Source organism: Acanthisitta chloris, unplaced genomic scaffold (assembly GCF_000695815.1).
Source record: "Acanthisitta chloris isolate BGI_N310 unplaced genomic scaffold, ASM69581v1 scaffold6185, whole genome shotgun sequence".
NCBI lineage: Eukaryota > Metazoa > Chordata > Aves > Passeriformes > Acanthisittidae > Acanthisitta > Acanthisitta chloris.
In genome coordinates, this window is record NW_008674189.1 from 93,444 (window position 1) to 117,261 (window position 23,818).

The window sequence follows — 23,818 nt, forward strand, 5'->3', positions numbered from 1 at the left end:
TTGTGAAGAGGTGAAAGATAGTTCAAGTGTACTTCCATGACCAAAGAAGATGTCCCTGAATTTAACACTGAATGGACAGTGTTAGTTTGACAGCATTACTCGTAACTGATCACTGCTGAGCTTTCAGCTGTGAAGAACACTGTCATTTTAGTAATTCTCACATCAGGCTTGAAAACATTCTGGAGATCAAGTAGCAATCTTCAGGATAAGTACACACCACAGTCAACAACTACCACTGTCATTTCTTAGTTTTCATGCTATACTCACTAGAGGAAAAAGGCTCATCTTTGATTTTTTCACACCAGACTATTCGTGTACTAAGTATTGTCTGTTTCTGGTCTTTCCACTTTTCTGTGCTTTCTTTGTGCCAAGTCAGTAATGTGTTACAGTTTCAATATATTTCTGGGCTTGATTTCCCATTTTCAACATGAAACAGTTAATACTGCAGAAATCTCTTGGATCTTTTTTACTTTTATTGTTTTGATTCTGCTGAGTATTTCTTCTTGATTAGCTTTTTGTAAATTTCTGTAATCCAAATTTTCAGTATTTTAGAATCTTTTCCTTAGTATTTTTTTCAGCATTCTGAATTGTGCCATTCCACCTGTACTTGTTATCTCACACTCACAGTGATCCTGGGAAATTTGCAGCTCTGCTAAGATGATAACAAGACTTTGTTTTCAATGGGATTTAAAACACAATTCAAATAGCATCTGGAAGAATTCACACTATAGAAACTTCTTAAGCTGAGAAGCTCAGCCTTGTTTGAGGGCTGATCTGAAGCAGAGAGTAAATCACTAGCACTGACATAAAATCAGATCTTGTCACCCAAGCACAGACATCTTTAATTGATCAACGTAAAAGGAGACTCAAAAGAATGTAAATACTTAGTGTACTCAAGATGAACTAAATGTTCTTCTAGGTTTACATATATAATTGCCTCATGCTGTGGAAACAACTCAGCATCATTAGCTGTGTGTACTCAGATCAATGGCAAAGGTCAGCAAGTTCTTCCAGTATACAACAAGTTTGTACCTGACTCATTTTTTTTCAAGAGAATGGGTTGTGCTGGCTAGTTACATATCCCCTTGATTTCAATATTTAATTCTGGAAATGAAATGTAATCTCTTTTTTTCTTGTTAATTTTCTTCCTTTTTTTAAAAAAGAAATATAATTAATGTATGTGCTGCCCTGAGGCTGATTCTTCTGATCCAGTAACCTCCCATTCACATATAATCCAGGAAATGACTGTGGTTTGAATATTTTTGGTGTGTGTGTAAATCAATGTTTAGTGTATTAGCAGTTTATAGGATTGCTAGGCATCCTCAAAGACTGGATCAGTGACCAACTCCAGAAATGAACCACCTCAGAGCAACATATATTTTAGCAGTACAAAATTTTGTGTGATTGTTTTTTTAATTTACTCTTTCATTTAATATCCCTTCCTTCAATTTTCTTTATGAACCTAATTGGTTTTCATGTTCATTTTATTTTTAGAAATTGTTAGAGGCAAGTATATATAAGTAAATATATATGGTATAGCAACAAAAAAATTAAAACCACTACTAAAACCTATTATAATTACTTTTCGGTTCTGTGACCTTTTGTTTCAAGAAGTTTCACATGCCATGCAAGATCTTCTGTGGTCATAGAAATGGTTCCTTTTCATTTGAAAATCAGAGTGATTACTGAGAGGCACGAAGTGTGGTCCATCCATTCTGGGAGATGGACATATATAACTTATGATATTGAGAGATGAATAAATTGAAGATAGAAGTCTGAGTGAATGAGTAAGTTGTTCGAAGGAAATAACAGGCAAGTTTCAATCTGGTCTGATTTAGGAAATGATTTTGTGAAATGGTCTTATTTGTCAGCTCAGAAACCATTTGGATGACCAGCAGGGAATGACTTAGAAGCATGATCACATTGTTGCAGGAGTGGTTACAAAGGTTTTAATTCACATTTTGTAAGTTTCTCCTACCATTCATGTGCTGCCAAAATGTCGGGAAAATAATGGAGAGTTCACTTTTCTTTTGTGCAAATGTTTAATGCCTTCCCAATGGGACTAAATTCAGATTCTCTGCTGAACTAGGGCTTCAAGAACAGCATTTATATCTTCTCCTGAGCCCCTCAGGAAAGCCTGTTTGTCTTGAATCACCACTGTAAACACATGAGGCTTGTTCAGTGCTTACACTGCTGGAACAGCTGACAGTGGCTGTGAGCAATGTCATACATCAGAAAAGTCTCACACAAAACCTGAATTGGCTGTGCTGCTGTTTGGCAAGGAGCACTGGTATTGCCATTTCAGCATTGTGCAGTGCATGGTGCCGGTGTGGGAGCTGTGGGATGCTCTGGTGGTTTGCTGGGCTGCTGGTGGAGTGGGTACTGGGAGGGCTGGTGCTCAATTTTATATAGTTGCCCACTCACCCAGTAGTTGGTGGGACAGCTGACCTTGCTTGTGTGGAGGAGTGAGTGAAAACCTCTTATCTACCTCCTGTAAGAGATTGTAGATTCCAACTTTGAACAAGAACAGCCCAATTCAGTTTGAACATCACTTCATGTATTCATATCAGATGTTAGTACTTAGGGTTTTGTGCTAGTAATTGATACTTTCATAATACTGTCAATATATTTTGTAGACTGTTACAAACATCTGTCTTTAGGCTTAAGGCTAAGTGAGAAAGCTGTGTTCTCATATGGCTTCACTTTCATTAGTATGAAGTCCTATTGCAGTATGAAACTCTCCTGTGATGCAATATTTAATCTGGAGACAGAAATAAATTTCTGAACTGCTTTCATGAAGGTGTTAACATTAATAATTTGTTCAGGTTATTGCATAAATGACCTAATACCCTATGCCATCAACATATTAGTTATGAACTTAGAGTTTTAAATACATCTTTTACAAGGTAAAAGGTACTTTTTTTAGTCTTCTCTTGTGTTCTTCATGTTGACTCAAGATTTGTATTGGATTGTGTTTATGGGTGTTTGGTTCATGTTGAACAGGGAATGTAGAGAGCACTGATGAGACTATGAAGAAAATTACTTGCTCACACACCTGAATTCCAGTAATCATTCTCTGAACAAATTGGTTGTGTAGAGGCACATGGACACACATACAGTACACATTTCTGGCGATATTTTGGCAACCTGAATGTTTTCCTATATATGCTGATGTCACCATATGTGTTTGTCATTCAGATGCTTCCTTCTATATGTGCAATGATGATAACATCATCATTATGTGTTCATTTGTTTTGGCATAATCTCACACCCTTTGGCACAATCTGTAAAAAAGAAGCATTTGATCAACACCATATACTAATATCCACTGGTTTTCACTGTGTATTTTTTTCTTAAGCACAGATTTGCTTCCAATGCATGATGCAATTTGTTTCACACTGTTCACGGTTTTGACACTGAAGTTTTTTATAGTCAGGATGTTTATTTTGGACATTTGTTGCAATATTAAGAGTGTAGTGAGGAGTTCCTGTTTAGGAGGTGTGCTACATTTTTCACAAGCAGCATTAGTACTTGACCAAGATTGGTAGCACGTTGCAAACATTTCAATTAGTGAGTCAGAAATTTAGGTTGGTCGTTGGTTATTCTTTTTTGAGGGTTGGGATTTTTTAGGGAAGAAAGCTGCTCTGTTGCACTCTGATAAGCAAAAAAAGAAAACACATATATTGCTGCCTATTTGAAGTATTTAAGAATTAGATACAAAATTATACAGTTATGAGGTACTTTGCTGACCTATTCTCTTAGTGTAGCTGGCACATGGCTGACAGAAAAGGGGAATAATGAAGTCTCTGTCCTCATTCACCTCATTGCAGTGTGTCTTGTAGCCAAGCAAGGAATGCAAAAACTCTTCATTTATTCCAGCTGTGGCCATTGCCAAACTTCTAGCAGTGATCTCAGAAGCACATCTGTCATCTTGGGAATCACACAGTCCCACAGGTGACCTAAAAATCATCATAATGACCAGCCAGTCCCAAAGTGTTTGAGGCTGAATAGCACTGTGGAAGGTGAGGGGAAAGAGGAGGCTGCAGGTAGATTGTGTGACTGCAGGAAACATTTCCATTTGCATTCTTGTCAGTTGACATCATCCAGAAAGACTCAGACTGCTCAGCCTGCCCCCAGCTCAGTTTCCATTCTATTCTAATACTTTCCTACATATGCATTATGTGTGACCTACTTACGTGTGCCCGTGCACGTAGCATTACCAGTGTTGCACATGAGGTTGTGTGTTTGGGTAGTGTATGTTTTTCCTTATCTGTAGGAAGCAGATGTTCTGTTTTTGTCAATATGTCTGTTATTGTTGCTGAAGATTGTGTTATCTTTATCTTAAGTTTCCCAGATCTGAGCATTGCTTCCTGCAGACACACATAAAACTAACTTTGTCTCCCAGATGAGCATTTCCTTTATAAATAAGGATGAATAATGTTTTCTTTGTGGTATATCATTTTGTTAGCTTCATAATAATTAGCACTAATAATATAAACCAAGCTGCTGGATTATCAGAGGGGAATGCCAAAGGGTAAAAAATTAGATTCACTCACTTTCAAATGTCAAACTCAAAACACTTGGCCAGTGATGTTTGTCTCCCAGATGAGCATTTCCTTTATAAATAAGGATGAATAATGTTTTCTTTGTGGTATATCATTTTGTTAGCTTCATAATAATTAGCACTAATAATATAAACCAAGCTGCTGGATTATCAGAGGGGAATGCCAAAGGGTAAAAAATTAGATTCACTCACTTTCAAATGTCAAACTCAAAACACTTGGCCAGTGATGGGCAAAAGTTGAATCTTTTCAGCTCCAGTAGAACAAACTCCTCTGGTGCCAGGAGTTCACAGTTTATTTCTAGCCTCTCTCACCACCTTGGTATTATTGTACAGTTTACTTTTTGTGAGCAGAGTGTTTTTCATTACTGACCTGAGCTTTCCAGTGTCTGTAATTTGTAATCTCTTGCATATGACATCCTAACACTTCCCAGAAGCATCAGATCAGCCATCAGAAACAGGCAATGAGGACTGCTTAGACCAAAGAAGCTGAGAGAGAGAGATTTGTGAGAGGAGTGTGCATTATGCAGTCCTGTCCATACCCTAGTGTTCATACTCAAATGCACTCAGTGACCTTCAAAAAAGAATTTGAAGGATTTTACACTTCCCATTCTGAGTACCTGCAGTAGAACTGTTCACGTAGTTTGGGTAATCTGATCTCTCTATTTTCAAAAGTGAAAATTAAGTAATTATTAAAATAGTTATATAAATTTAACACCTCTTTTTAATTGACTTCTCCTTTTGTGAGTGGTTTTTTTTCATAACCAGGTCATAATGCATGTTCGTTATTTTTCTTTTGGAAAAGTGATTAAATATGTAGGACCAAAGTATCCTTTTTTCTGTTATAATCTATCCCATTACATATTGCTATCCTAATACTGTACCTAGTTTATTTGGGGCCCAATACTTCCCCTATAGAAGCTCACAGAAAAAAACTCCCAAATGCCAAACTCAGCATCTTGCTTCATTTTTTAGTGTCAGTTTGTGCTGATACTGTATCAAATACTTTGTTCAGTTTTTGATAATACAAAATATTGAATGATAATTAATTTGCTCACTATTTAAGACAGTACCAACATGAGTCAGTCACCAGACTTCATCTGCAGAAGGAGTAGTGAAACTGTTTTTCTTTAAAATTTCAGGTTAAAAAGATGTTTTTTCCTGTACTAAAAACCCAATAGCAGTGTGGGTCTGTGTGCACTAGTGCAGGTTTGGGATTGATGTAGGCAGGCAGCTTTGCAAGATTGCTTCCATGGTTTGTGATGTTTTGACATTTATGATGTTTGTGATAATTAATTTCTCCTTAATTATGTTTTGAAGGTTTTATTTCAAATTGTTGAAATGTGCAGGGAATTTCTAATGAAGCAATTGTCTTTCATTGGCAGCATATTTTCTGTGTATTGTATTTAAGTGCTTAGAAAGTTTAGATGCTACAGCTGATTTTACAAATACTCTGCTTACTGAAGTTTAGTGAGGAGATCTAATATTTGGTTATTTTAATGCATAAATTTAGTAATAATCCCTTAAACAGTTTTAAAACTCTGTTTCAGAATGTAGTGATTTCCTGGCAGGACAGGAATGTATCCATATGTAGATTGTATGTAGCTGAACAGTTGTTTTTACCTCATTTTCCCTTTCTGATACCTTTAAATTATATATATTTTGCAAATATGTAATAGCAAAAACAATTAGTATTTTAAGAATGATCCGATTTTAACAAAGTACTACCTCTTATTACTTTTTTTACCACTGTATGTTTGTCTAGTACATTTTCAACCAAATCAACTCCTGTCTTTTCCCTTCCTTCTCCTCAAGTTTTATCTCGGGTAACAGCAACACTTGAGATTTTAGTCAGTGAATTGTGGTGTTGAGTGTGACTGATGCATCCACAGTGTGTTAGAGGCAGCACTGAGGAGGTGTCATGTTCATTGCCACTGTGTGTACCAGGAATTGTTGAAAGGTGGCCCTTTAAAAGGAGGATATTTTAGGCAAGAGGGTAAGACCCATCACTTGGATCTAACATTCAGATTCCCATTTGTTCTATTCCTATAAATGTTTTTAATGGTGCTTCTATTCAATTTTGGAAGAAGCTGCTGCAAATATCAGTGCACAACTATAGAATGTTGGTCCTTTAAGCTTGGCTAGCTGTTGTGCAAAGTGTCTGACCATTTAGGCTTTCAGGGCAGTTTCTCCAAAGTCAGGCAGAGAGATTAAAAAGAGGAAAGTGAGAAGATTGTTCTTAACAGGACACAGAGTTTGGCTCTGTGAAAAAGAAGTTGGTGTGTGCCTCTCTTCTCCCTGTAGCTGCCAAAAGTTGCACAAATCTGTTCCAAAAGGGTCAATCAAATCCCGAAACCCTTTCTCCATGCCTGATTCTGTTACATCAGCTCAGGTATATGAGTACATTGTAAATGGTGAGAGAGAGTACAGGTATTGCCTTCTCATTTGCACCAGTGTAGAAGGGTTAGCCTTCATGGCATTGTGCTAAAAATGTTTGTCTGTCACTTTGGCAGAATGAAAATCTGTCGCTGTTAAGCACTGCAACACCCAGTGTCCATTACTGAGCTAACACAGGTGAATTAACTTTGCTGTAAGAGAGCTCCTGATGTGATCTAAAACACAATTACTTGACTATGGTTAGATTCCAGTGATGGGGTAATTGATCTTCAAAAAGAGCACAGCAGAAAAGGGACTTGAAAAGACTAGTTTGACCCCAAAGCTTTGTGCTGGAGTTTTAGTTGAGCTTACTGCTGTGATTCATACAACCTGTGTAAACTGATGACTGATTTTATTTGACTTGCATAGGAGCTGATATTTTATTTTGTATTTACTTTCCATTGAGTCTTTTAAGCCTGTTGTAGAGTAGCAGATTTTAGCATGAGTCAGCCAACATGAAATGCTAAGAGGATGGTTTTAAGAAGGATGTTAATGTTTTGTTCAGGATATACATTGAGTTGAAAGATGTTCGTTTGCATTTAAAAATAAAAAGTGTTCTTCATTTTGTTCATGGTTAAACTGATTTTTTTTTATCTTTTATTTGATTTTAATATTTAATGTTCTTAATTTCTTAAAGCCAAAGCCAACTGAAACAGTCACAACTGATGAGTCTGGGGTAAGATCAGTAAACTGACCCCAGTGGTTTTACCTCTACTTGAGTTTATTCTTTTTACCATGTCTTTTTTTCCACCAGTTTTTTCTGTATTTTTCATAACTGTCTTACTACAAAGGTGTTATGCAGTGGTTTGCATTCATTGTCAATGTTCTATTGAAGTCTACTACAAACAAACCCAATATGATCCTATTAACAAACCAGAAAACTTGGAAATGCATGTGATGTGTGAAGCATTTCTACAGGTCCTGTGTTTTCAGCATGTAATTTTTCCTTTCATGTCATGGTTATCAAGGTGAACAGGCCCTCAAGATACATTTTCAAAACTTACCTCTTCCACCTTTGCATTTTATGTTGTTTTTCTGGAAGTGTTGCATGTTTGAGTTTGTATTTGGTTTGACTTCTCCATGATGCTCTTCAGAACTCTGAAGACAGCGCTAGGATCTCCATCACATTTTTCCGTCTCTTCCGGGTGATGAGGTTGGTGAAGCTGCTTAGCAGAGGAGAAGGAATCAGAACTTTACTGTGGACATTTATCAAATCATTCCAGGTTAGCAAAATTCAGTTATACACTATGGATCAATACCCTGTAGAGTGCAAAAAAAAAATAGATGCTCTCAATAAGATATTTAAATATATTTGCATACTAATGCCAAATAAAATTTCATCAGTTACTTCAGTGAGTCCAAGGGTCACTCTTTGTCATTTCATATTAGCTGTTACTGCATGACTTCCAGGTTTCTTCCTAAAGAATATTTGGTATATTTAAAAGCAGTTGATAGTCTAGCTTTGACATACATAGGTCTCACATTCCTACACGTTTTATTAGATGACTAGAAAAGAAGAATTTAATCCATTTGTTATACAAAACTCATTTCATTAGTGTAACAGATTCTTGAATCATTGCTCCTGAAAACTGATGAGTGTGAAGTTAATAAAACTCTGTAACTGTGTAGAAGTATCTTCGTGTTGTCAGAATCAGTAATGAAAATAAAAATACTAAAGGTGATTTTTTCCCCCATATTGCTGGCAGAAATAGCATAAAATACAATGAACCTTGTGTTCATTGTGTGCAGCAGAGTATTAAGAGTGATGGGTAATAACATTTTAAGCACTTGTATGGGAAGAAAAACCTTGAAAATATCTGTATTGTACAGAGAAATAATTTTTGTAAATTGAAGTTAGGGTGTGAAATTATTAAGACAATGCACTTGTCCCATTTCTAGGCTCTGCCTTATGTTGCCCTTCTGATAGCCATGCTGTTCTTCATCTATGCTGTCATTGGAATGCAGGTAAGTCTAGAAATATTTTAGCATTAAACAGCAATACAGTCTTGTCTGACACTTATCTGCTAAGGTGCTTATTGAAACATTCCTTTGGCAGTGGTGCTACATAGAAGGCAGAGCTTTCAGGGCAATGTAAAAATCCTTTTTTGGCTATGATTTTGGTGGTCAGAAAATCCAAAAAAAAGCAAGAGCAGAACATGGTTTGAGTTTACAGTGTCCTGGTTTGCCAAAAGGAGCCACTCCTCTTCCGTGTACTGTGGAGTTTATTCCTATGCATGAATGTATGAAAGAATGCATAGCTTTCTTTTAATGTCTGACTTGGGAGTCAGACATTGAAGCTCCAGCTTTTTCTTTTTTTTTTTAAAGTCTTTTCCATATGAAAAGAGCAACATCAGGAAAAGCTAAAGATTTAGGTACAGCTGAGCCCATGGTTAATCAAAAGGAGGATATATGTACAAGAAAGAAAGGATTTTGGTAATGTAAAATGAAAAAATGTGCTGTTGGAGTGAAGGTGCCAGTGCTCCCTCCAGCAGTAGTGCTGGGAGGGCAGAATGGGTTCTCCAGTCTTAATACTGGAGATAGCTAGACAGGAGAAACCTGTCAGGAAACTGTACCTGAAATTCACATGACTGAGCTGTTTCCAGGGGGAGGATGGGATTTTTTTCCTTTTCTCTTCTTTTTTTTTTTTTCCCCTCCCCTCTCCTCCTTATGCACCAGATTTGCTATCACAGGGCTTTAGAATAGCTCTGAGTTCCATAAGACTGTACAGATTACAACTTTGAGAACAAAAGAAATAATGTTCTTCAAGTCAGCACTAAGGAAGGACCTAATTAAATGGGATGAGAGGAAATTTGATATGGAGAGTTTTTTTGCTTCCTGGTTCTTTCTCTTCATCATTTATCCCAAAGCATCTTAATGTTCTTGCAGTCCAGAAGCATGTATAGAGAGGATAATGGTGTTAATCACTCTAAATTAAGTCACAGCCTTCACTGTATTGTAAGAAGACATAAATGTATTACATTGGAGAAAAGGAATGGTCTAGTAGCCAGGGAATTGCAATGCAGTTTCGAAGAACTAAACTCATTTCCATCTCTGCCTGAGGCAGGATACTCAGACACTGTGCTTTGGTTTCCATCTCTTTTTCTCTGTTTAGATTCAAGGTTTTCAGGGCAGCAATTATTTCTTACTTTGAGCGTGGACAGTATTTAGTGCAGTCGAGCTGTACTGTCAATAGAGGACTCTAGGTGCTAGTTAAAAACAATATTTTCTCACCTGAAATACAGGAATATTTATTAATATTATGAGGGTTTATTGATGCCAGAATAAATGATTAAGAGTTATCTTGTATATGTGATAAATTTACTGCTTTTATATCACCATCAGGAAAAATCTAAAGTGTAATGAAAGTGTATTTGTGAAAGTGGTTTTCAGACATCCTGAAGCAAGTTTAGACTGCAAGGCTTACAGCCTCTGACAGCACAGATACTGGAATGAAAGTCAAAATCCCACTTTATTGTAGGTATTTGGAAAAGTGGCCATGAGGGACAACAATCAAATAAACAGAAACAACAATTTTCAGACTTTCCCCCAAGCTGTGCTTCTTCTCTTCAGGTGAGTAAACCTTAACTCTTAATGCAGCCCATTTCACTGATCTGTGAAAAATGTTCAACATGTGTTTGCAAGTGAGAATCAATTCAGCTTAACAAACACATACTACTGTGGCCGTAGGCTGTGTCCACTGGCACAGCAGGGTTCTAATCAGGTGATACAGACCTAAACTCACTACTGGTATTGTGAAACACCTTGTCTGTGCAGTAATTCTCCCAGACACATCCAAACAAATCAGCCCTGATACCACTGTGGGAGTATTGGGAAATGGCAGATCATTCCTTATCTGAGACCAAGGGCATCACACAGCAAGATCTAAGTCACTTTATGTGTGTAAAGACTTTCACCTTTGAAAGCAGGTACAGGCACAAATGTCATAAATATGTAGTTGTCTTTTAAAAAAATTGGCAACACAAAGCCTGTGTCTGTACACAGGCTTTGTGCAACTATGCCAAAAGTGCAACAGTAGGAAGTAGACAAGCATTTCTTCAACCACTCTGAGGAAAAGGCAGCTCATCTTTTACAAACAGATACTTCCAACTTTTATTATAGTGTATCACACACAACACCATGTTTGTACACAGCAGCTCCAGCACAATAAGCATTTGACCTGTAAATCACAGTTTGGGGTTCAAATGTTTACATACAAACCTTTATGGATATTGGAAAATGTCTGCAATGTCAGATCTGTGCTGCTCAGTTCTAAAATTTCCTGTTTTTTTAATTAGTTCTTGCTCTGAAATGTTCACGATCTGCCTTCACATTTGTGGCCCCAGCATTTTGTCAGAACTTAACAAATTAATATGTCTTTAATCCGTTTTGATCAAATAATGCTTAATTTGTCTTTGTGATCTTATAAAGGTGTGCAACTGGAGAAGCCTGGCAGGAAATCATGCTGGCATGTTTGCCTGGAAAACGCTGTGATCCAGAATCTGATTATAATCCAGGGGAAGAATACACATGTGGAAGCAATTTTGCCATCATTTATTTTATCAGTTTTTACATGCTCTGTGCATTTTTGGTGAGTTTAATTTGTGCTTATTAACAGCAATGAGCTTTGGCATTTTGCCTTTCTTCTGAATTAAGAGTACTGAGTTGAGAGAATGATTTAAAGTCCCATATCCAAAATATTTTGGCTAGGCTGTATTTTTCCATACAGAGTCTTAAATTCTGTATCTTATACCAATTTTTACAGTGAGGGTGGTGAAACACTGGAACAGGTTGCCCAGAGAGGTGATAGATGCCTCCCATCCCTGGAAATATTCAAGTTTAGGTTGTATGGAGCTCTAAGCAACCTGATCTGGTTGAAGAACCCTGCTCATTGCAGGGGGGTTGCACTACATGACTTTAAAGGTCCTTTCCAACTCAAACTATGATTCTAAATTCCCATGTGCAAGATTTTGTTCTGACTGCATGTGTGTAGTTAGCTGCATGTTTGAAAGCTAAGTTAACAGTATTTTCATAGCTATTATTTCATGCATAACTAATAGCATAATTAAATATTCATTAATAAAGCTGCAATTCTTTTGGCTTGCTAGTAATGCTACTTGTATTATATAAACTTAACGGAATTTGGATTTGTATCTCAACAAGTGTGATCAAACTGTGGCACATGAGAGGTGAACAATAATGTTCCACCCTATTCCATAGCATAATGGATTATTTGCTCTGAAGTAATCACTGAAATAAGTTTTTCCTCATTGCAGGTGTCTGGTCTAAGCTGGTTGCTTTGTTCTATTCACAGTACTGATCTCCTTGCAAAAGGAGAGTGGTCCAACAGAATTCTGTGAACTAATATAAACACACAGGTTCTGCTCTGTATCACCTTCTGTGTTAACAAAATGTGTGCAGAAGTCTTATTGTCATGAAATTGAATCCTATTCATACAGAAGTCATTTTCTGAGATTACACAGTGTCAAATATGTGATTGGATCCATTCTTCAACTTGATGTAGTGGGATCTTGCAAATCAAGGAAGAGAAACAAAACCACGTTGCAGCCTATGGCAAAAACTGAGCACTCTAAAATAGAATCAGATTCTTGTCATGTCATTACTTGATAGAGTTCCAGTTAGTTAACTATTTTCTGTAATATTTGATAATATTTGCCAAAAATCATCATTTTGTAAAATAATCAAGACAGATTGTTCTAATTATTTTTTTTTTTAGATTATAAACTTATTTGTGGCTGTCATTATGGATAATTTTGATTATTTGACACGTGACTGGTCTATTCTGGGTCCTCATCATTTGGATGAATTCAAAAGGATATGGTCAGAATATGACCCTGAAGCAAAGTAAGTTACATCATTTCTCTGATATGATTTATTTGATAAAAACAATAAAAGCAGAACATAGCATAGTTTCTGGGAGTGGATGTTTGGTAACTGATGTGTGTTGGTTCTAGGGGAAGGATAAAGCACCTTGATGTGGTTACGTTACTGCGGCGCATTCAGCCACCGCTTGGTTTTGGCAAGTTATGCCCTCACCGAGTGGCCTGCAAGGTAGGTGTTACCTCATTTTCTGCCTGTGTTTCTCTCACAGTTCATTCATTCATGCAATTCTGCCCCATAGTTGTCGTGTACCAAGACTGTAATCCTGTCTTTTTCACAAGATCTCCTTCACTCTCAAATTTTCCTGGGTTTTTTAAGTCTTGGGTTAAACCAGCAAAATCAGGGTATTTTCTGTCAGTGTACTCCTATACCTAGTTACCATCAGTGTACAGCTCTTCACAGAGGATCAAAATGGGAGGAATCAGGTCTGTATGTCTGTCATCAGTCCCTTACTGTCACATATATGAACTACCTCATCCCAGCATTTCTGCTGACTGTGTCACATGTGAGACTGCTTCAACCCAGTGACATTTCTGGTTTCTCTTCAGTCCCAGGAGAAGACACTGGTAGTTTGCTTTAACTGACAATTAAGTTTTGGTACAGTACTTTTACAGTTGCATTCATGAGAGGTTTGCTGCACATGGAACACAGAAATGAGATTGTAGGGAGGGGACTGCAAGATGATAAACTAAGCTGAAGTGAATAATGGTTTGTAATGCAGTATGTAGCAGTAAGTGAGAAGACAGAAAATCAAAGGGGATTTAAAATTATATAGAATCTCTTAGGCAAAATGTGTAAATTCAATGAGAATTAATTGCATTTTAATATAAAAATTGAAAAGCAGCACAAAGCAGATGAGTAATTATGTTATTTGAGGACTTCAGAACTATGGATATTGTGGTTTTAGAATAATAATAATGAGATCAAGCTTTTTAATACAAGGATTGTTACAACAAAGGATTGTTACTGTCATTTGGATTTTTTCTATATCTGTTTTATAAATAGGTAAGTTGACATATAAACCACTGGGTTGGAAGGGAGTGTCACAAGGCACACTTACAACAAGTCTGTATCTATCTATATGTTAAGATCAATTCTCCATTGAGTGATGCTTTTATATTAGAATAGAAGAAAATCCAAGCGAGACATTAGAAAAAGATTTTGATAGATTGAATAGCATTCTTTTGTTAGACAGGGTCACAGCAATGCTGCTCTAAAAGATGAACAGTAATGCAGAGAAGGACTTAGCCAAAGAGAAAAGCCCCTTTTTGGTGTAGATGGCACAAGAGATGTATGGCATCACTGAAGAGTTACCTGAGAAATGAGCTGGCTTATGCAAGGCAGACCTGGTGCTGTGGTTCTTTATGGAGCATTATGTGAACCCCATGGAAACTGGGAACATGATTGCAACTGGAGTTTATGCTCTTAAGTAACTGCTTTTGTCCTTAATACTTGCACCATGTGACTTATGTCAAGAAGTGGGCTTCAGTGTTTGAAAATTAGCTCAATAAATAGCTCATGAAAACTACTGGACAGTTTTAGCTTTTCTATGTGATTAATATCATAAAGAATCAATATTGGCTGTTTTTTATACACAGCTAGGATGGAAGACTCAACTTTTTTTGAAGCACTTATATAATTTTTGTGCCTCTCAGTATTATTATTCTTTGGATACATCAGTGTTTCAAAAATTATCATTACAAGAGTTTCTTGTCAAGCAAAGCTGTGTCAAAATTTGTTTTCCTTTTCTCATTTACAGAGGTTAGTAGCCATGAATATGCCACTAAACAGTGATGGAACCGTCATGTTCAATGCAACTTTGTTTGCTTTGGTTAGGACTGCTCTAAAGATAAAAACAGAAGGTAAGGTCCTTCACTGGAAATACTTTACTGCATTTGTCAGAAGGTACAACGAGGAAAAGCTGCAATTTAGTCATTTTGTTGGACATGAGGAAAGCTGCCTTGGTCTCGCTGGATTTGGTTTGCTTTTGGATCATGGGTTGTACTCACTGTTGCTAGGAATGGTTTGCTAGAAGATGAAAGGAAAGGTATCATAAGACCAGAGCCCAAGGTACCTCAGAAATCATCCTACGCTTGCATCTGATCAGATAAAAACATGCAGCAGTGGCATAACAGGAGTTCTACTGCAGAGAATGTATGAGTTCCCCATCCTGCTCAACCAAGGTGTTCCTTCCTTTCTACCCTTTAGTTTGGTGCCTTGAATCCCACACTGGTGCAAGTGCAACTTTTGCACACTTGAAAACAACATCCCTAGTCTGGTCAAGGCCAGTTTTGGCTGGGTTGACTGGATTTCTGTCATTTGCATCAGAGGGTAAAGTTTTTTGAAATAGTTATATTTCAAAGAATTTTCTATTTTCATACTTGTTTTTTCCTCCCCCCCCCATCTTTTACTACTTTCTGTTCCATATCTTCTGCTATTCTCAGCAGACTTTGAGTTCCACCGGCAATAAGAAACTGATTAGATTAAGTCCTTTCAAGCATTGCTGTGGTTTAGGTGAGCACTACAAGACCTGAAAACTACTCAGTTGCCTGAACTTTCAAGCCTGTACAACAAAGTAATTACTGTGATTAAACAAATAAAGGCTTATCTTCGGATCAAGAAAGAATTGGCTTGTAAAGAGCAAGTCATCACTTCCTGGACAATTTAAGTGGAAGCAGTGGCAGAGTGAGGCCAAGATCAGTAAATCAGAGTTGTGACATCTGCAGTGCTCCAGAGACTGATTTGAAAGCCCCAGGACCTCACTGTCTTATGCCTTTTGTTCTTTTTAGTTGTTGTGGTATTGTTATCTGCTACCTCACGTATCTTAGGCTTGCTGCAAAGAGTCCCTATCAGATCTTCAGTTATAAACAGCTAATTAATATCCAAAGGATCATTCATTGCAGCTGGTTGAAGCATAATTGCCATCCTCTATTTTTGTGTTTCATTCTAGGTAACCTAGAACAAGCAAATGAAGAACTTAGAGCAGTTATAAAGAAAATATGGAAGAAAACAAGCATGAAATTACTTGACCAAGTTGTCCCTCCAGCTGGCGGTCAGTGCGATAAACTGCGATGTGCTGTTCTCTGTGCATGTTGGTCTTTCTAGATTGTTAGGAACCAAAGACATAAAATTATTAAATTTAGCAATTAGAATGTCATTAAAGGACAACAAACAGTAGCAAAATGAATATTGTTATAGTTATATCCTATTACACTAGATAATACATATAGGACTGATAAGCGAAACTTTTTTAGATCAAAAGGAGAGAGAGGAAAATATTATGCTTATTTTCTTGCTTGAAAAACTCCACGTTATTAAGCCTAAATCTAGTCTTGATTTCAAATCATTCAGCAATATAAACTAGTTTGATTTCAATGCATGGAGCAAAACAACATGTTTTGTACTATGCTACATTATAGCTTATTTGCTTGTATATGTTGAATACTTCTGGGAGAAAACAAAACCAAAATTAATTGCCAGCCTAAGAATTTTTTCTGTTAAATAATTAAAACGAGAGGCTAAATTATCTTGGTTACACTGGTTTAAACCAGAGCCATTCCATAGTCAAAGGATAATGGAAATGGTTCAGATTTATGCCAGTATGACTGTTATGAATATGGCTCATGTAAAGAGATATCTAAATTCTAATGACACCAAACATCTGTGAGAACTACAGGCACGTGTATTAGCTGTTCCTACGTGCTGTAAAATGACATGTCAATATCTCTCTTTGTAAATATATATATTCTGATATATATATTTAGCCTTTTTCAATATATACATTTCTATTAATATGCTGTAGTGTAGGTTTAGGTGACTGTTTTTAACTTGCTTTTTCAAGTTTTAAAGGTGCAGGATCTGTTGTACTGTCACCCACACCCAAGATATATTTACCTAGACATCCAGTCTTCATTGTAATCACCTGGTATTTCTTGTAGTTTATTGTACCTTCGTAGCGTTACAGCAGCTTTCAAGACTGATCAGACTCAAGACCCCAGGCCCGGTGGTGGAGGCTGACCCTTGGTGAAGGTGATGCTCAGTCTCAGGGGAGGAGGAGCATGCTGGCTGCACTGCTCTTCAGCATGACCCAGGAAGCAGCATTAGCTTTGTGGCTGGAGCGAGCCACTTGCTATTGGTGTGGTGGCTGCCGGATAATAGTGGGGATGAAGGCAAAAATCAAAGCCCATTTGACTCTCCAAAGGGGAACTGATACTGCACATTTAAAACAACTTTTGTGTTCTACTCTGTTGTTTTTAGCCTTACACCTAAGTGCTTGCATGGCATAGATGAATCGCTTTGTTATTGTTGTAACTATGTGCTTGAGCTTTTTCTGCAGCCTCTGTTCCTTTCAACTATGAGTCTTTCCGAATATTCTGAAGCAATTCTGTTTTAGGGTGGTGGCATGGAATTAGTGTTGCCTCTTGCCAACTTTATTCCCCTACATTTTTTAATTGAAATAGAGATGCATGCTTCAGAATAGCGAGCTCTGCCTGCCTCAATCAATCTGACAAAGAATCTGTACAGATTACATTCCTAGAACTAATCTTACATAGTTATTCACTGTTAACTTCAGCTTCATTTCATTGCTGAATATAAGCTATATATTTCTTTTCAGCTATACTAAAATTCATTGCTAATATCTATTCTGCAAATGTAGCTCTTCAGTGTAGCTAAAAGGCTGAAAAATCTGGATCTGCTCAATCGATAGGGTACAGTATGGCTTCTGCAACCCATTGTTGGGAAGTCCTGCAGCTTTATGAATTTTTGATTTCAGTTTGGTTTGTTCCTCTGCAGACCTTGTTATGATTTACCTGGAAATTGAAAATGTTGTGAAGCACCGAGAAAAAAAGAGGAATACAGCTATTTTACATTCATATGCCACAGGAGTGTGAAATAGCTTAGTGCACTGTAGAAATCAGGTTTGATGTTTCATACTCAATGGAAAATTGTATCTGAATTAACACCAGTGATAGCTGATAATAATGATCTGCTGGGAGACAGGAAGTTATCTTCAGTATAAATCAACAAAGCATCCAAATTCAGTATGTTAAAATCACTTGCACTTAAAAGTATTGAGAAACCTAGTTTATGATATTTTCCTCCAGTACTACTATAACTTCATGAGATTGTTAATAGCACCACATTTCAGTACAGACAAGTGAAACTGCTTTGCGAAAACAAAGAATGTCAGTCAAATGTCAGACAGATGGAAGAGACTGGAGAGTAAGAGAAATACATACAACTCACAAAAGAGTCACCTGTATTCTCTGGACTCCCCAGTCTCCACCTGCAATCCCATTTAATCCTGCCAAGTACTTTTTGCCCTCTTCCCAAAGCTTCCTACCAAAATGATTCCTTTTGCTGTCACTAATTGTAATTAGCCATTTGTCTATTCTGTGGTCAGTTATGCTTAGCTGCCTCCCTATACCTGTCTATATCTGGCTATATGTGTGTTACTCAAAAACCAAAGTCAAGGATGGCTCCCCTTGGCCAGGCGTCAGTTCTTGTGTGCACGTGTCTGCAGTACAACTGACTGTGCCTGTGAAATACACACGCATCTTCTTGATACATACAGACTTTGGCGTGCACAATTCAGCAAACTGGTAGTGCATTCATCTGATATGCTTAGAAAAAGTTGGTGCATGTCCAAAGTGGTCAAAGAGGGCCCATCATTTCCGCAGACTGGTATTTCACAGGTGGTGTCATCTCAGGTACAGTCAGTAGTCGTGCGATGTCATAGCCTAGCTTGAGACGTGCTCTAAGTGCAGCTCATAGCAGTGTATGTTATATCAAGTCTGTTACTTCTGTGTGCTTGTCCTTTCTAGGAGCCATTTGCTATCTCACTTCCTTGAAAGTTCTGTTCAAATACTTAAATAGTACAAAGGACGGGGAAAGGCTTATCTGGGGAGTTTGACCAAGGTTACATTGCAGGTCAACGGGTTCAGCTAAACTAAGGCAGGCAAGTTCAGCTTACATGCTGTGTAAGAGATCTCATCCTAATACAAAGCACCATTAGTCTCCTGAAGAGCTGCAAAGGGATATTACAGGTGAACATCAGAGCAAATATTGACAAAAGATTTAGAAACTAGATTTGTGGAGTCAAGAAACTTTTACTGCTGAGACTGAATCCATAGAATGGTGAGCTTTTCTTGTGAGCTGTGGCGTTCCTGTTATTTCCTGCTCGTTCCCCCTTTCCTAGCAGGAACTGGGGGGACTTGGACCTTTGAGGAGATGTCAGTGTTTGGCAGAGCAGGCTCTTTAATGTGCTAAGATAATTCCTGCAACAGACTGGTCTCCCAACCAAGATCTTTCGAAGCAATTATTATAATTCTTCTTGTTTTGTTACATTTGAAGGCAAGTAAACTGCTGGGAGAAGACATTCTGGGTGCATTTTTAGAGAAGTTAAAGCCTGTTGTGCTTTCTCACAGGCATACAGCCCATTTCAGACATCATAATGAGAGGAGCTGGTTTTGAATGGTAGAGGTTGCATTTTGAGATAAATTTGATCTCAGAGGTAAAAATGAGTTGAAACAGTATTGTCCATGGATTGGATTTCCCCATCCTTATTTTTTCTTATGTGAAAGCAAGTCACAAAAAGAAGAAAATCAATCAAATTTAAATTAGAAAAATAGTCATTACAAGTGAAAAACTATTAGAAATTCTATCACTAGTGAGATACATTGGCACGTAAAACCAAGACGCAAGGACACAGTTTTAATCCAGTGTGTTCATATGTAAAAAAACCCCACCAAACAAAACAAACCCCCAAACTCAAATCTATTCTAAAACCCCATTAGAGAGTTAAAATATGGAGAAAACAAATGACATAGACCTAAAAAAGAATCCATACTTTCTAACAGAGGTGTGTTAAAATGTGCCTGGGCATGTTAGATTTTCGTGTTCAGTCAGATAATGACTGTCCAGAGTAACCCAGAGCCTGAGATGTGATAAGCACGTCTGGCCCAGCAGGGGCAACTGGAATGACAGGAACTTACTGCCCATCAGGATGTGGGCCCTGGCAGCAGAGAGAACCTTGATGCTTAAACCATACCAGCCCTCCATTATGTATGGCAGTAGCCAGCTAGCAACCCTGTTGCAAATAGCTCTCTTAAGATTCTGAAAAGCATTGGGAGATTAGACAACACAGTAGGAAGGGAAATAGCTAACTTCATGTCAGATTACTCTAGGGGGGGAAGAAAAGCGTGTGAGAACAAAAGCAATGTTTTTGAATGGAAAACTGTTCTTGGTTTTCTGGCAAGCATCACTCACTGAGAGATCAGACTTGGCTGGCTGAATGATTCAAAGGACTTAGAAAACAGGCACATACACTCTTAAATACACTGTGAACCAGGGGATTGTGTTGTCCTCACAAGGCACCTGCCTTTGGACTTGGAAACTTGGAAATTTGGATTTTGTTCACAACAGTGACTCTGTAAAAATCCTAGGTTTTACTGCCCTGGCTGTTTGCCTATCATTTGAATTGTACTAAATTAACGGTGAGAAGTTCTTTTCATAGCATTGCAGAGTTGACACAATATACAATGTGGGAAAGTGCTGTGTTGTTTTGTATTTACTATTACCAACATCACCTGTGTAGAAGGTGGTTAAGGACCACATGTTAAACATAGAAGACTGTGCAATTGTAACCTCCATGTTTTCCTTAATTGTCTTGTCATACCTGACAATAAGATAGCAGAAGATACACTCCAACATGAGCATCTGGGACACAAGGTCCAAACTGGAAGATGCTCAGGTGTTACCAATAAAAAATACGCAGAGTGAAGCAGGATGTAAAGATCTCCAAGTCCTTAAGCAAGCAAAACAGTGGTATATCAATACACTGACTAAGCAAATTTGGTTCAACAGTGACCAAAAAAAGAGGTGTAGGCATAACCTTTTTTTTATAGAGTCACTCTTATGAACGTCCATGTATGTAAGTCATAGTAGCTTTTATTTAATCTATTTATTCCAAGTAAGTAAAGCCAGTGCTTCAGCTTCTGTGCATATACAAACATTTTTATGGTTTTGTTAGAAACTTACATGAACTTACCTTAGAAGTACATGAGACTTGGTAAAGTATTGTATTTTCATCTTTATTAGATAAGTTTACTTAACTGACTGAGATGAAACTGCTTGCTAAAACATTGCTTTGAAGCTAGTTACAGGTTCCATTGTTGTAAGCTGAAAGCATAGTACCTATTGCACCCGTCACATTTCCCCCCAAATCAGATATAAGTGTACAGGTTATTGATAAATGTGCTGACTTGGGAGAGATCTGTCTGGTCTGTTCATTTAGATGATGAGGTAACCGTGGGGAAGTTCTATGCCACCTTCCTGATACAGGACTACTTTAGGAAATTCAAGAAACGCAAAGAACAAGGACTGGTGGGGAAATATCCTGCGAAGAATACCACGATTGCTCTCCAGGTGATTTTGTTTTTACATTTCTAACTAACCATTTTGTGAGCTTACTTGAAATAGCAGGTAGATGAATATTGATGATTGTGCAAAGCTGCCAGGATTTTATTTAGCTGGGACACTTTTGACCCTTTTCATCAGAAAAGTAAAACGTAATCCTGCTATTCTGTCTATAACAAGGTAAGTGCAAAAAGTTATTTTCTATGGATTACTCAAACAGTAGCAACAGTTAAAAAATTTCCTAGCAAGTCAACTTGATACATCACAATTGAAGTTGCTGATGTGAAATCGGATAAATAAAGTTCTGACCTATCATTTATGTTCTTTGTTTCGATTTAACTGTTCAATTTCTTGTGTTCCTACAGGGCTATAAGCCTGTGCTCAGGGAAGTTCCTTATATGCATTACCTCATACTAAAGAGGGTTTTATACAGTATCATTTTTTGTCTTAATTTGCATTATTCTTTTTCTTTTCCACTTATCATTACTGGTGCAATATCTTCCTATTAGTTAGTAGTTGAAAACTCTGAATTTCACATTCATCAATTTCTTTCATAGAAAGTAGTATTAGCATCACATACTTCTGTCTGTCTCTTAAAACAATCTGTGAGATGGAAACAGGGCCATGGATTGGGCTGGCTGTCTCTGAACAGACCTGCAGCAAGCAGTCCATAGAGTGCACATGATCTAAAGTGCATATTCTGAAAACTTCTGTCCAGTGTTAGGAACTTTGAAATGGACAAATGGAAGGCTGTTCTCAAATAATTCCAGACATCATACACTGCACCTTTTTTATTGGATTTGGACTTTCTGAATTTCAGTTAATGCTAAGTAGTTTACTACAAACTATAAATATATTTACTGTTTCTGATCATTTTTATTCTGATGCCAAAATTTAGGAATATGTGAAAATCTTTTTCTAAAAAAGGAGAAATGTGTTAACCTGATTCAGATACTGTTTTCTTTGTTACAAATCCTGTTGGTTTGTACTTCAGTTTAGCAGAGTGGTCTTTGCTGTGTGTAATTTGTTTCGTTCTTATTTCCTAAGAATGTCCCTGCTGGCAGCTTGGACACACGTTGTGTTCTAAGTCACAATAAGCATAAGAGATGCAATAAGCAGGGAAAGATTCATCACAATTCTTTCTGTTGATCTGTGAGCCCATGGCATGCCAGGACCGTCTGAACTATATTTGCATAGCATGAAAAAAGATAAAATTATGGGGAACAGAATTGATGAAAAGACTGGAAACAGTTGAGAGGGAAGTAAAAGACATTGGATTTTTAGGAAGGACTTTGCAGACTTCTTTATTGCAGAAGATTTGAGCATAAGGAGCTCTGAGTTGTAAACCACAGTATTACAGGTTTGCACATGTGTTTTCAAAGTTGCAAACATATAGAAACAAACACTGAGTTTTCAAACGTGCGTGCGCTCTGTTGTTTATTATCTGATTGAGCTTCTTGTTCAAGGGCAAAGATGGAGTGCAAGATGAAACTGGAAAGAATTAGCTCTTCCTCCATCTTTAGACGAATATTTTTCAATTCAAAACACCTCAAAAAATGACCATGAATCTCTGCTGGGAATCTCCAAAGGCTTCTGGGAATTGAAGCGTGGCACTTATTTTTCTTCTGATTAAAACAATGCTCCTGTGGTAATAAAATGAGCTGGGCTGGTAGATGGGAAGGTTCTTTCTTTCTTTTTCCCCATTTTCCTCTGTTCTACTTTTGTCTTTCTAACAAATCAGTAGTAATTCAACTTGATTTACCAAATAAAAGTCAAGATGCCATTTCAAAGTAATATGAAACCTGTAGTTGGGAAAAAGCCCAGTGTTATGGGTTTTCAGTCCAGCATATAAAGGGCTAATATAATTCGATACTGGAAGCTGCAGCAAGTGAAATTCAAAGTCAAAATGCTGGGTTTTTTAGGATAATTCTTTGTATGAGGATACAGCTTTACAACAAACATGGATATCTTTCTGAAAGAGCAAGGAATTGATTTCTTCTAAACAAAGCTCCTGGGAACAGTTTTTTAGGTTGTATTATAGGGAGGTTAGTGTAAATGATCACAGAGCATCCTTGTGACCTCAAAATGTATAAAAATGGGGTGTGTCTCTGTTTTTGGCCTCTTTGTTCCAGACTTGCTTTGTTCAAAGCTTAAATGCTTATGAAACTTGAATGTTTTCAAAAACCTGTGGTGTTAACAACCATTTTTTGGCAGCCTAATTTATGGTATACCATAAAACTTGTGTTTCAACGCCAGAAGTTTTGTTGAATAATGAGTGAAAGGCTTATAACTATGAAAATACTCTCTGTAGACTTCTTTTTGGTTTGAGTTTGTCCAGGAGCACCTTGTTCATCCATGCAGGACTCCTGGTATTTTTCCCTGATTTTAAGCAGCTTTCTTGGGCCCCTCTTCTGCCCAGGGCTTTATCCCATGGTACTCTACCAAGCAGATTTCTGAAGAGGCCAAAGTCTGCTCCCCTGCAGTCCAGGGTAGGGAGGTTTCTGT

General features: G+C 37.4%; 1 protein-coding gene across 1 annotated transcript in view; it reads left to right on the forward strand.

The window, feature by feature from the left end:
- The window catches only part of CACNA1D (calcium channel, voltage-dependent, L type, alpha 1D subunit), a gene marked incomplete at its 5' end in the record, with an annotated part of 118,408 nt that overhangs the window by 69,774 nt on the left and 24,816 nt on the right, over positions 1–23,818 (forward strand). Inside the window, 10 exon segments of the mRNA XM_009075230.1 lie at positions 7,635–7,673; positions 8,092–8,220; positions 8,897–8,962; positions 10,476–10,567; positions 11,426–11,585; positions 12,732–12,859; positions 12,970–13,066; positions 14,655–14,757; positions 15,846–15,947; positions 21,192–21,322. Coding sequence (XP_009073478.1) covers positions 7,635–7,673; positions 8,092–8,220; positions 8,897–8,962; positions 10,476–10,567; positions 11,426–11,585; positions 12,732–12,859; positions 12,970–13,066; positions 14,655–14,757; positions 15,846–15,947; positions 21,192–21,322 — 1,047 coding nt within the window.